General features: G+C 47.1%; 1 protein-coding gene across 1 annotated transcript in view; it reads left to right on the top strand.

Moving 5' to 3' along the window:
* Nucleotides 1-13,504, top strand: part of EDARADD (EDAR associated via death domain) — a 50,069-nt gene extending 36,565 nt beyond the window's left edge. Inside the window, exon 6 of the mRNA XM_087828893.1 lies at nucleotides 10,938-13,504. Coding sequence (XP_087685019.1) covers nucleotides 10,938-11,320 — 383 coding nt within the window. The 3' untranslated portion in view covers nucleotides 11,321-13,504. The remainder of the gene's footprint in view (nucleotides 1-10,937) is intronic.
* Nucleotides 13,505-14,440: the final 936 nt, after the last annotated feature.

Below are 14,440 nucleotides of genomic sequence, written 5' to 3'. Positions count from 1 at the left end.
CCATAGTATCTGTGATCCAGTTTATAGCTGGTTAAGATAAGCAGATGGGACGATGCAGGGCACTAGACAGGAGGACGGCGTAGGCAGAAGGAACGGGGTGACCGTGGTAATCAAGAAAAAGAAAGCAGTTCAGAAGCACTGCGCTAGGAAGCAAAGGCCCCTGTGGGACCACTGGGCGGAGAAGCAAACGCCGGGCAGAGCACTGGAGGGGAGTCTCCACCACTGCTCCCGGAGTCCACCGCCAGTTGGTCCACACACCCTGGTAGAGGAGACGTCAACATTTTACAGTGTTTTCATGCAAAGCTCAGAACGAAAACATTCGGACATTAAAGGAGTAAGGCTCAGTTATTTAAAACATTCCCCAAACTGGAGAATATGAAACCTCTGCTCTGGTGGGGATCACATGGGCCAGGACACTTTCAGCAGCTGCCTGTTTTTCAGGGTCAATTTTCTGACAACCTTGTGTAATTGGCACTTGCCTAATCAAAACCTAATTTCCCCACAGAAATTAATGTAAAATAAGATTTTCATTTGTTTCAAATTAGGCCCATAAAGTGACATTGTGTTAATATGTTTGTGTCATATAATTTCACAATTCAAATTCACATAAAGTTCTATGCCGAATTTTAACCTGGGTTCTTTCTTACAAAAGTTTCTTTCTTTCTTTTTTATGTTCCTTCCACATTCCAGTTTTGTTTGATGATAAATTGAGACTCAGCTCAATTTAGCAGCCTAGAGCCATCCAGTTTGTCAGACTACCCAGTGCTATTGCCAATGTAGTATCTCCTTAAAAGGGTGTTTTAGAGAGAAAATGAAATCATACTGTTTCTCCTGTTGGTTGAGATCAAACGCCCACCAAAAGCCCTTGGGTCAGTTTCTTAGTAGATGAAAAATAGTTTTTCATTTTCCAGCTCTAAACATTTAACTACCTACCTTTGACAAATAATGTGGTGTGTGTGCACCTCAGTGACTTATCAAAGCCATAAGCTGGCATTTTAAATTTATTTCCAACCACAGTGGAAACCACAGAGAAAGAAAGATGAATTTACACCCTTAATAAACACAAGTGCAGAAGTGTTTGACTGTCCCATAGCACAATGAGATTTTGCAGGCTCTAGATCTGATAATTTACAGACACCTGGGATGGAGTTAATTTCAAGACCACGATATTTTGCTATTTGCAAAATTGCCAGTATAAAATGTTTACTGGTTAATTGTTTGAACAAACTTGAGACGTAGTTATCCTGAGGACATTCTTGTAAACGATCTGAGAGCTACCGGTGGTACCGAGCCCATAGGAGGAAAACACCGCGGGTAATAGCACCCGAAAAGCCCAGCGTACAAGACAGGGCGCACCTCCCCGCCCAGGGGGACCCAATTAAGTCAGCCTCTGATCCACTGCCAGCCCCCCTCCTGGAGCCATTCTCTGGGCTCAGCTAATCACAGCGTTTGTGAATTCTGAATCCAGTTCACAATTAACTGTTAATTGACTGGTAGTTTATTACCTGCCAGCCCCAAACTTAATAGTGAGATGCCACACCATTGGACACAAACTGTTTCTAACATTGTTTTAATGGCTTAGACATACCCTGTGGAAGAGCCTGCTTGATTCCTGAACTCTTCTCTAGGGTACAGCTTAAAGGGTGTGTGTGAGAGACAAGATAGGGGAGAGGAGCACAAACGGCCCAGAGGAAAATCCATCCATCCGTGCTACAGACGTGACATCTCAGAAGTGGCTGGAATTTCAGAGCCCACTTCCTTCGGCAGGCCCTCCGAGCTCTTACTCTGTACGTGTTTTTAAGGCGATGCTTTTCAGCTCTGGCCGCACATTAGAATTCGCAGGGGACCTTTTAGAACTTCGCATGTCCTGCCTGCCCCCAGACCAAAGGAATAAGGGCGTCAGTGGGTAGGACCAGACGTCAGGATTCTGTCGGCCTCTGGTATGCTGGGGCTGGTGCAGGGCGTCTTGCAGCCAGGGCTGAGAACCACTGCTTTTCAAAGGCCCTTGGTTGTGATTCCTCTCCCCAAGCTGCAGATGCTTGGCTGCTTGCTCACCCTGCGCTAGGATGAAGCTTTAATGGGTGACCTCATTTAATCCTCTCAACCACCGAATAACAGCCGTGTCCCTGTTTCTGCCCCGAGTGAGGGTGAAGCCTTAACAAGCTCGGCCACCTGTCCGCACTGCACACCTGCACGGTGCTAACAGGTGTTGACAGCTGGCAGCCTCTGCACTCCTGTTGTTGATCTTGGTGGTATATACAGTGCATGCCTTCTCCTTAGCAACCAGCACTCTTTCTTCTGCTTTGTACATTCTCAGCACTAGAAAAGGTCCACTGGGCTTGAAAATTTCTAGATAGTTCTTTATGGACTGCCCAGAGGTTTCTAATTTGACTATCTCCTTGGGTCACATTCTTCATTTTATTTACTGAACAAATATTATTGAGTGCCTACTGTGTGCCTGGAATGGAGCAGTGGCATCAGATATTAAAATCCCTTTCTTCTTGGAGCTTAGATACTAGTTGGGAGTGACAGATAATAAAAAGTAATTTCACACACAGCGGTTGGTGCCTCGAGGAAAATAAATGAGGGTGATGAGACTTGCCTGTCAGGGCAGGCTGCTGCTGTAGCTCAGGAGGCACACAGGGACCTACTGCAAAGGAGGCAGCCACGTGGACAGCTGTGGAAGGAGGACTTCAGGGAGACTAGCTGGTGCAAAGGTCCTGGGGTAGAGCTGCGCTTAGTGTTGTAGGGACTAGTGTGTGCAATGAAGAGCAGTAGAGACAGAGGTGAGCTGGGAAATGTGGGCAGAGGCCAGACTACATAGGCATCCTCTTCTTTCCATCTCCTTAGAAATGTCAATGTAAAACCTAACCTCTTCAAATAACATTTACGAGACCTGACAAGAATGCTTTCACAGCATTTATCTGACTTAATTCATGAGACACAGGAATTATCATCAATTTGATTTTATTAAAAAATTTTTTTAAATTTATCTTTATTGAAAGTATTACAGATGTCCCCTTTTCCCTCCCATTGATCCCCTCTCCACAGCACGCCTCCCTGCAGGCCTTCACTGCACTGTGGTCTCTGTTCATAGGTTAGGCATATGTGCATATAAATTCTTAGGTTAATCTCTCCCCACCCACCCCTGCCTTCCTTCTGAGATTCGTCAGTCTGTTCCATGCTTCTGTGTCTCTGAATCTATTTTGTTCATCGGTTTATTTTGTTCATTACATTCCACATATGAGTTAGATCATGTGACACTTGCCTTTCTCTCTGGCTTATTTCACTTAGCATAATACTCGCCAGGTCCCACCATGCTCCAGGTCTCAAAGGGTAAGGGATCCTTTTTTTTTAGAGCTGCATAGTGTTCTGTGGTATAAATGTCTCAGAAGACCCTTCATATGATTTCAATCTTCTTGAACTTGTAGAGACTTGTTTTGTGTCCTAACATGTGGTCTATCTTTGAGAATGTTCCATGTGCACTTGAGGAGAATGCATATTCTGCAGCTTTGGGTTGAAATGTTCTCTAAATGTCAATTAAATCCATCTGATCTAGTGTGTCATTTAGAGTCACTGTTTCCTTGTTGATATTTTATCTGGAAGATCTGTCCAATAAAGTCAGTGGAATGCTAAAGTCCCCTACTATGACTATATTGCTTTGAATCTCTCCTTTAAAGTCCTCCAGATTTTTTTCAGCCTGAATGAGTCTTTTGCTCTAAGGTGGGTCTCTTGTAGACAGCATATATTTGGGTTATTTTCTTACCCAGTCGGCTACCCTATGTCCCTTGATTGGAGTGTTTAACCCATTTATATTTAAGGTTATTATTGATAGGTACTTATCTATTGCCATTTTATTTCTTTATGCCTATGTTTCTCTCTATTTCAACTTCTAATTACAGCAGACCTTTTAACATTTCCTGCAATGCTGGTTTGGTGGTGATAAACACCTTTAGCCTTTTTTTTTTTTGTCTGAGAAGCTCTTTATTTCACCATCTGTTTTGAATGATAGTCATACTGGATAGAGTAGTCTTGGTTTCAGATCCTTGTTTTGCATTACCTTGAATACTCCATGCCATTCTCTTCTGGCCTGTAGAGTTTCTGATAATAAATCAGCTGACAGCCTTATGGGAGCTCCTTTGTAGGTAACAGATTGCTTTTCTCTTACTGCCTTTAAGATTTTCTCTTTGTCTTGGATGTTTGGCATTTTAATTATGATGTGTCTGGGCTTGTGCTTCTTTGGGGTCTTGCTTGGGACTCTCTGTGCCTCCTGAACTTGTGTGACTTTTTTCTTGACCAGGTTAGGGAAGTTTTCTGCCATTATTTCTTCAAACGGGTTCTCTTACCCTTGCTTATTCTCTTCCCCTCTGACCATCCTGTGATGTGAATCTTGTTACACTTCATGTTGTCCCACAGCTCCCTTAAAGTGTTCTCCTGTTTTTAAATTGTTTTTTCTTTTTGGTTCTCTGATTGAGTTATTATTTCTACCCTGTCTTCTGATTTGCTGATCTGATCCTCAGCTCCCCAAGTCTGCTGTTTATTCCTCCCAATGTGTTTTTTTTAAATTTTTTAATTTCTATGTCATTCTTAATTTCTTTCATAGTTTCCATTTCTTTTCTGATGCTTTTGAGCATCCTTATGATCAGTATTCTGAACTCTATATCTGATAGATTGCTTATCCCCATTTCATTTAGCTCTTCTTCTGGAGATTTCTCTTGTTCTTTCATTTCGGGCTTGTTTTTTTGTCTCCCCATTTTGGCTGCCTGTTTGGGTTTGTTTCTATGTATTAGGTAGATCTGCTAGGACTCCCAGTCTTTTGGATGGTCTCTGATGCAGGCCAATGTCAGATGCAGTTTGTGACTGGTCCTGAGTACCCTGTTTGAAATTTTGCACACTCCACAGCTTGTGGTTCCCTCTGCTGGGGCTGGGTGTGTTTGGACAGGACCAAGATACACACCAAGGTCTTCTTTCCCAAGCCCTGGGTCCAGAAATAAATCAGGCAAAGACTCAGAGCACCCAGGGGCTGGTTGTTATTCAGTATCTTAACAAACCTCAGGCTATAGAAACTCCATAGAGTGGGATGGGAGGTTTCCCAGCAGGGTGGGGCAATTTCTTTCACCCTCAGGCAAAAGCTGCTTGGAAGGTAAATGTCTGCCTGAGAAAGATGTTCTCTGCAGTATGGGGGAATGACTCAGGAATCCAGAGGTTGTGCCCTCTGAGCTCTATCTCCAGAGCCCACAACCCTAGATTCTCCCCACACAGCTCCAGTCCACTCTGCCCTCTCTCTGCTGGAGCCCAAGGTGAGTGGCTGCTCATGAAACTGTGTGTGTTGGCCCTTTAAGAGGGTGACTGTATTTCCAGCTGTCTCTCCCTGGCAGACAGAAACCCTGCTGCTTTTCACAGCCAGATACTATGTGGGCACCTTTCTCAGCTCTGGTGCTCTGGGCTGGGGAGCCCAGCCTGGGGTTTAGAGCCAAAGTTCTCAGTAGGATACCTCACAGCTGAGATCTCCCTCTAGACCTTTAGCTGCTGCCTGTGGGCGCCCAGCCAGCCCTCTCACGCCTCTGCACTTCCTACCAGTCTCTGTGGGGTCTCCACTTTTCCTCCTTGGTCATGAGGGTGCTCTCCAGCTCGTCTTCAGTTGCAGTTGATTCCAGTTTTGTCCCAGGAAAATGTCAGTGTAGCTTCCACTCAGTCCTCTGCCATCTTGGAATCTCTCTAAAATTTTATTTACTGATTTTAGAGAGAGAAAGAGAGAAACATTGATTTGTTGTTCCACTTATTTATGCACTCATTGGGTGATTCTTAAATGTGCCCTGACTGGGGATCGAACCCCCAACCTTGGCATCCTGGCACAATGCTCTAACCAACTGAACTATTTGACAAGTAATCTGAAGTCCGTAGATGTTAATGCGGTGAGAAGTCAAGCTCTAAGGGGTTGGAGCACCTGGACTTGATGGTGCAATTCAGGATCCTGCATGTGAAGGACGTAGCACAGGACTGGTTATCCACTGGCACTTAATAAGTGACACTGTGATGATGAAATCTGGCTCTTCCTCCAGTCAGTTCTTCATTTACGCCAGTGCTCAGACTGAACCTGCAGTGAGCAAACCCTCCAGGGTTTGGCTCTAATAAGGCATCATAAACCTGGTGTGTGTTGTTCTTGCTTTGCGTAGTGGATCATGCACAGGTCAAGCGTCAAAGTATGTCAAGCGAGGACACTAATTATTAGAGAATCTAAGTAAATTTTTGTATATAATTAACTTCTTTTTCTTTTCTTTTCAATAACCCCCTCCTTTCCTTCCCAGATCTAGAATCATTCCATCTTTTTGTATCTTAAGACCAATTCTGCACTATTTCCCACGAATATCAGTTTGCTGCCAGCAGACACCAACAACATTCTATTTCCTTTCCTAATCTCTATTCAGGTTCTAAAACTCACCAAACAATGATAACAAATCTCCCCTGTCCCCTGTGGAGACAGCGCAGTTCTCATTCATTCATATGGCAGTTTTAAATTTCTACTGCGTGGCAACCCTGTGCTTATCACTTGAGAGGCATCAGACAACCCCATTTCCCCCATCTCTGATGAAATCCTCTTTGGTCCCAAGTCTCTCTCCCAGGATTGTTTCTTCCCCAAGTCCTCACCCGCTGTCCTTCCTTGGGTGCTGTGACACGACTGGTGTTTACAGAGGGCGGGACAAATGTATTTGGCAGGAAAAAAACATGTTTTCCTGCTCGAGTCCCCCAGAAAGCTAATTACTGTTTATGATTCAAAAGACAGCTTTCAGTTCACCAATGTTGGCAGTTTGGGTAGATTCCAGTTCAGTGAATGGTGTCATTTGTGTTGTTGAAAATACAAAAGGAAGGAAAACATCAGTGGACTTTGGGCACATCATTCACTGATAATTTTGTCAATGCCATTGTTCAAAGAAACCCAACCTCTTCACCAACTAGAAGGTTGAGAGGAGCTTCGGAGAAACCTTCCCGCTGTTTTTATTGCTGAGACCGAAGGAGGGGACAGTGCCAGCTCCGAATCTCAGAAGTAAGAGAGACCGGACACCAACCAATACCTTGAATCCTGGTCTTAGAGCTTATATCCTGCTTGGCTTTTCTGTGACATTTAAAAAATACTTTTAAACTATCCCAATAAACACAACAATTATAGAAAATTAAGAACTATCCACTTTGTAATACACGCCAGGTTTTTCTCTGGGCCTGTGAAGTGTGGATAATGTGCTTTACGTGAATGTGAATGACTGTATTATTTGTTTTTACAAAAACTGAATTGTATGTACTCTTTGGTAATCTGCTTTCTTTCCCAGTTGGCAGATATTGTTAATTTGACCCTATATTTAAATAAGAGCAAAGTAAATTCAGTTGCCTTCACCATTAGCAGATTTTTTAAAGGCTAAATTAACTCTGCCCCACCCTGCAGCTGAAGCCTTCCTTTTCCATACACCATTAATGTAGCTGAAGAACCACTCTCCGTACATTACATAGAAATGTAACTGCAGGTTAAACAGGTGTGGCATACATTGCAGGTGTTGAAGGTAAAATTAGGGACAGGAAACCACACAGAACGCTTCATGCAGAGTCAGGACACGCAGACATAACAGTGGGGTCCAGGGAGGCCTCGGGCAGGAGTAGGAGGGCTTCATGGAAGAGGGGAGATCTCAGGTGGGTTTTATAGGGTGGACAAAGGTTGCTAGTGGAAGGAAAGTTCAACAGGGAGAAGGAGAGGGAAAGAAGAGAGAAGACGGACCAGAGGAAGCCCCAGGAGAAGCATAGGGTAGAAAAATATAAGGTATACTTTCCCACCTATGAAACGGACAGATTTTCTAAAACGAGAGCTTGGTGCTGAGACAGGGGCAGGGAGAGGAGCACCGTCCCTCACTCTGGTCCGAGTGTGATTGGTTCAGCCGCTGTGTCTGGAAAGTGGTTGGGGGGGCGGTGTTCACAGCCTTCAACCTTCATACCTGTGGCCCAAGAATCCCATGCAGGGGTCTGCATCACACTGTTATTCATAGTCATGAAGTCGGGAAACCCAAAGTGTAAAATAGTTTATATACAAAATTTATCATTGCGTATAATTTCTAAATTTCCTATACTGAGCTTGTATTAGTTATACTTTTCTATACTGAGCTTATGTTAGTATTTAATTTTATTTAATTGCACTTTAAAAAAAAGTGCTGTGGCCCCAGCTGTAGCTCAGTTGGTTGGAGCATACGCCAAGGCTGTGCACTCTCTCTGCCCAAGGCACGTAAAGGTCAACCAATGACTGCAGAAATGAGTGGAGCAACAAACCGGTATTTCCCTCTCTCCCTTCTCCTCTCTCTTAAGTTAATAAATAAATTTTAAAAGAACAAGAAGAAAAATGTTGTGTGTTCAGGGAACTGAACGGCTCGTCTGGAGCACAGGTTATGTTGAAGGAAGTCACGGGACTAGGACGGGAAGAGTGGCCTGGAGCTTCCCGCGGAGCCCACGGCTGCAGGAACAGGTTGGGTAGAGTGAAAACTGTGGTGTAAGTCGTCGAGGTGCTTCTGGTGCATAGGGTAAGAAATTCAGTAGGATTTTAGGTCCCTTTAGTGGGAGATATCATCTGAATTTCCTGAGGGGCTTTCCAGGGGTCGGTTCTGGAGCCCGGGAGCGGGCAGGGCTGGTCATTCCCTCATCCCTCGTGCACTCACTCTCCCATGCAGCTGGGCCGGGTCCTGCGCGTGCAAAAAGAAGGGCCTTACATCCTTGTGAGAGCCTGTCGAGGTTGCTGGGAGCGGGGGAGATGACCAAGGAGAGACCCCGGGCGGGAAGTCTCAGGGCTAAGGACAGGGCTGGAGTAGCTCCTACTACTCCCGGGTGAGACTGGCTGGGGTCTCCCCAGGTCTGGCTGACAAGGGAAGGGAAGTGGCCGGGACATGGCAGGATGTGCCTGGAGGACCGGGCTTGGCTGTCAGGAGGAACCCTCAGGGAGGAAGCAGCCTGCCGTGGAAGGGACAGTGTCCGAAGGGACCTCAGAGCCTCGGGCCCAGTTCCCGAGGCAGCCGTATCCAGGGCAGGTGGCGTGATGGGGAACTGGCAGCAGCAGGTCCCGTGATCCTCAAGGTCAGGCGGGAATCCGTTTGTCTGTCCTGGGTTTCCCTGCCCGGTCAGAACTGCACTCCGGCCAGCAGTTGGGGTGCAGGGGACTGAGGCCAGTCTCCACGGGGCTTGGCGGGAATGAGGCCGGGTCAGCTGCTGCTCGAAGCCAAGATGAGCACGGTGAGGCGTCGGAGGGAGCGGGCTTTGAATTCTCTTTCTAGAAGTTCAACAGTGAATTATAAAAACAGGAAGGGAAAGTGGCTTCAGGAAGTTATGAAACCAGAGGACGGTGGTTTGAGGTCTTTATTTTTTACAGTAGAGGAGCCCTTATACACGTTGGTGGGTAAAGTAACGCAAGTCAGTAGAGACGGGCCGGGGGTGAGGGGAGGAAAGATGTTTGGTGAGACATCCTGGAGAAGGCAGAAGGGGGGGCTCAGTGCATGGGGAGCTGGGCAAGGAGGCGGGGTGCTGCACTGGCCAGTGGTCAGTCTCTGTGCGAAGCTAGATGGCGTATTTGTTAATGTAACACATTATTTTGGTTGTCACATAAATATATGGTTTTCACCACTGGAGAAAGTTTAGAAAATATAAACAAAATCCCGCCATATCAATGCAATAGCTATTATTATTTTTGTACATTTCCTTCCATGGCAATAAGTTTTCAATATTCTAACCATAGTACATGTGTGCTGTGCCTCAGGCGTTTTTTCACGTGCCGTCGTGCACACGCTTGCTGTAGGTTGCTGTCTAGTCTTCATACTTCCGTAGACGACATTCCATCAGGAGGACAGTCATGCCGTGTCAGTCGTTTGTAATAAAAAGGTTCCCATACGCACACATTTCCGATGATCTCCTCAGGCTGGACGCTCAGAAGTTAGATTCGTAGGTCAAAGGGCAGGGGCCTAATTTTCATAGCTCTTGTTACCTATTAATATGTACTTGCCCCCAAATTGCTGGTTTTCAACCTAAACCATCAGCAAAGTGACTTCCTTTTTCTAAATTGGGAAGTCCACAGCTTAGTGTGGTTGAGGTCACGGCGACTTCCCAGGATTTTCCAGGCCAGTGGTCTCCGGTGTGGCCTGTGGCTGTTAAGCTCTGTCAGAGGGCTCAGGAGGCCCCGTGCTGGCACAGAAGGCAAGTCACTCAGGTGGCCCACTGCGCAGACGCCGCCCACAGCCTTCTTATGAAGGACCTGCCAGCTCCCTCCTCCTAACATAAGGTGCTCTGAGCGCCAAACCCAGGCTGCAGCTGCCCGCCGCCGGGCTGGGGCGGGGCTCTGCTCCGTGGGCCTCAGCTCTGACCCCCTGCACACACCTTGGGGTGTTGGCTCCACTTCAGAGGCAGCCCCAGGGGTGAAGAAAACACAGATAAAGGCAAAGGGATGGTAAGGTGACCCTACATTTAAAAAACAAGCTTTCTGGTATTATCAGTTACCACTCATTTTCAAATATGTGTATGGAGTGGATATTCCAGTTTTCAGTGTGTGTTCAAAGACCTTCTGAAGACTTGTGCAACCTTTCACACCCGGACGTGCTGCGCTTGGCACTGAGACTGTCAGGGCTGACTCTGCCTTGGAAGGGCTGAGGGCTGAGGTCGGGGCGAGTGGGAGCTGGTTTGCTCCGGCTGGCAGTCCGACCCCGCTGGGCTCATTCTGGCCTGTAGTTGCACGTTGAAAACAGTCTCAGAAAGAAAGGGAAACGGGCCTTGTTTATCAAGTCCAGCCTGCCCTTGGCTACAGAGAGCCCATCATGGAGTGAGTCGTAGTCACCGACTACGACAGTTCAGATGGAAAGTAAGGGACTGAGGAGGTGAGGTGTCCCGGCCTCTTGCTGACACACACTGTCCTGTTTGTTCCCCAGATGTAAGCAAGGTCGAGTCCTGCCAGGACAACTGCACCTGCTCCTCCTGCTTGCTCCGGGCCCCCACCATCAGTGACCTGCTCAATGACCAGGACTTGCTCGACGTGATCAGGATAAAGCTGGACCCGTGTCACCCGACAGTGAAAAACTGGAGGAATTTTGCCAGCAAGTGGGGCATGCCCTTCGACGAGCTGTACTTCCTGGAGCAGAGGCCCCAGAGCCCCACCCTGGAGTTCCTGCTCCGGAACAGCCAGAGGACGGTGGGCCAGCTGATGGAGCTCTGCAGGCTGTACCACCGCGCCGACGTGGAGCGCGTGCTGCGCAGGTGGGTGGACGAGGAGTGGCCCAAGCGGGGGCGTGGAGACCACCCCAGGAACTTCTAGACCTCTGCTCCTCTCGGCCTCTTTGAACATTGAAACAGCCCAGGCCAGGGAGCAATGTGAATCTGTTCTTTTTCAAGATTTTAGGGTAATGACGTGGAACAGTGGACACTGGTTTTCCCCAAGCTGATGGTTTTGGGGAGGGGTAGGTTATGTTTTGGTGGCGGATTTTCGTTTGTTTAATTTTGCACATGTTTTAATTTAATATTTGAATCTGGAATTGGGAGAAATATTTTGTAGGCCACAGCCTACCATCAGAATGGATTCATGCCGTGATGAAAATAAAATTATCCTCTCCCAAAATTCTGCCGACGATTGAAGTAGGAACTCAGACTGTGACGGCCCCAAGCAGTCCTTGTCCGTAGGCTCCTTCACGGCCAGTAGCCCACGGCTCAGAAGAAAACAGAGAGAAGTTAGCCTGGTGGGTCTGTGTGTTACTTTTTGTTATAAAGTTCCCGGTGAATTATGTGGTGATACCTTTCAGAACACAGGTGCCCTCTTTTTATTCAAATGCCTTTATCATCTGTGCACTATCAAAATGTCATTTGCTCGAGTACTTTTGAGAGCAGTACAAAAATGGATGGTCGTTGGGAGGGCAGAGTCAGGAGTTCTTGGGTAAAAGGAACATGGGATGTCGGACTCGTGTTGACGAGAGGACGCAGAATGCCCTTTGGTCACCCATGGCTTTAAAAAATTCGCTTAAAATTTACTTTTACATTTTTTTACATAAGGTTGGCCGTCTCACCCCTGAGATGAAGCTCTGTTAATAAAGAAATACAAATCACCTGGCCCGTAGGCATGCCCCAGTCTCTCCAGCGCTTACTCTCCCAGCTTAAAACAGCCAACAGCACTACACAGTGGCTTAGCCAGCAAGGGGGACCCTCAGTGGTGTTGCTGGGAGGGAAGGTGTGCGTCACAATCCAGATTCTAAACCAAGTGAAAACTTGTGTCCAAAGAGCTTCTAATGCTCTTATTTGATGATCATGGGGGAGGGAAATCGTGGGAGATAGAAGGGTTTGTCATTGGAGAGACCAGATACTCTAGGATTTGGGCGGGGAGAAGCCTTGGTTTGCTTGACAATTTCATAAAAGTGCTATTTAGGTTTGGCTGTGGTTTTAGAAAATTAAGGCACTTTGTTCAATAACAGGGAGTGGGGGATTCTGTGTAAATCCCTGATTAAAATAAGCAAAAATGATGAGTTAACTTTGATTGGAGTATAAGAAAGATTAGTATTAGCCCAAAAAAAAGTTATTTTCTAAGTCAGCAGCATTCTTCCCGCGAATGGTTACAGGGGTTTTTGTTAGGCTGCGATAATGGAAAGTCAGCCTCACCATCAGATGCAGACTCTGGACTAGAAACTCTGGAGACTTTTCACCTCTGATTCAGGGTCAGGCACCCCCACTCATCTTTCCTTGCCAGATTTATCAGATAAATGTCAGGTTTATTGCAAGACAACTGATAGCCAGTAGTAAAATGTAGAGTTTTAAAAAATAGATATTTTTGCACATTGGTGTCCAATGAAGTGGTTGTTAAGTATTTACTCTCAGCCATGTTCCGGGCACTGTACAGGGGCTCCAATCGCCCAGGAAACAATTTTATGTGCCATGCTCTCAAGGCCAAATTTACTGTGGGAAAACAGATGAGCTTTAGGCATTCATTATAGACATTTTAGGGATTTGGAACTAAAGGGGTTGTGATTATTTAGTGTCGCTTGGCACCAGATGGTCATCACTCCTTGTGTCCTGACACCCCCTTGGGATATAAGGAGTGGGTCCCAGCCTGACATGTTCTGCTACCTGCTGCCTAGCCAGGCGCCACCAGAAAGTCCCTTCCGTCCCCAGGCTGCTGGGGAACTCCCTCTGCTCCTTCCTTTCACATTCCCTCCCCCATGGCCACCCAGGCAGACGCCACCTCAACTCCACAGCAGCCTGCAGGGCCTGTGACCAGCAGAGGCAGGAGGGGAGAGGAGAGAGGATGGGAGGGAAAACCCCTCCCTGCTCCCTTCCTCACCCTGCTCCTTCCTCCTCCCACCTGGGGCCCGAGCCTCCCCCAAACAGAGCCAGAATAGGAGGGCAGGTGGTACCTCCACCCCACCCAGCCATCGCTCCCACAAGGGGGGTGGCAAGGGCTCCCATTTCCAGAGGCTCCCTCCACATCCACTGACAAAGGGCACCCTGAGGGGGGAGAGGGAGGAAATAACACCCCCGCCACCACCCTGCCCCGGCCCCTGCTGCCCCACCGGCGGCCCTGGGCTCCTACCAAGTTCCCAGCCCAGTGGAGGCCCCGCTCCCTGAAAGCCACTCTTGGTGTTGGCCAGCAGCTCGGGAAGGTGGGCTGCTAACCCCTCCAATAGGACCACAGCTGCAAATAATTTTTTTTTAAGTTCCTGCTGTCTCAGATTTTAAATCTGGAAAATGTGGTGGGAATCTTCCCTGGAAACGCTGTTACACATGGCGGTGAGGTTCTACAGAGCTGTCCTTCCGTACTCCACAGTCTGTGAACTGAAAGCTCTGCGGGCTGTGGGCTGGCTGGGGAACGCTGGTCCCTGCTGGCACTGCTTCTATGGGACATGTTTCCAGAATTCCAAACTCAAAATTCCAATCTCCAAACTGACTTTTCAGGGAACGTATCATCATATGCATCTTACAGGTAGCTGTTCCTCCTGTCAGCAGACTTATCTTCAAGTTGGTGAGAAATGAGTTCAGGCGGGTCCGTATGGGCAGAGCCGAGTGTGCCCCTTTATCTTTAAATTCAGGAGACACAGGAAAACTGTGCGACCACAGAGCATCACCCGCTCATCTCCCCATTTGGCATCATTATTTCCAAAGTCCTAAGGGCTAATGATTTCATAGCCCTGGCTATGAAAGCCACAGATTCCTGTTATACTTGCCTGGGGGAAATGCCCGTGTGGGGGGCTGTGCTGTTTCGGTTTGACTCTGCCGTTATTTGCACGTATTGCCAATGATGCTAGTAGGGAGAGATTTAACCAAAAGATTTTAAAAAATAAAGTTCATTCAGACTAGACTTTGAGTAAATGTAGGATGGCTTTTATCTGTGTTACATACAGAAATTGCAGAGCAATTATCAACTGCAGTAGCACTAGAACTCAGTTGTGTAAATACC

The sequence above is a fragment of the Miniopterus natalensis genome, chromosome 21, assembly GCF_054644295.1.
Source record: "Miniopterus natalensis isolate mMinNat1 chromosome 21, mMinNat1.hap1, whole genome shotgun sequence".
Taxonomy (NCBI): Eukaryota; Metazoa; Chordata; class Mammalia; order Chiroptera; family Miniopteridae; genus Miniopterus; species Miniopterus natalensis.
Note: the sequence above shows the minus strand (reverse complement) of the source record. Positions and strands in the feature narration are given on the sequence as shown.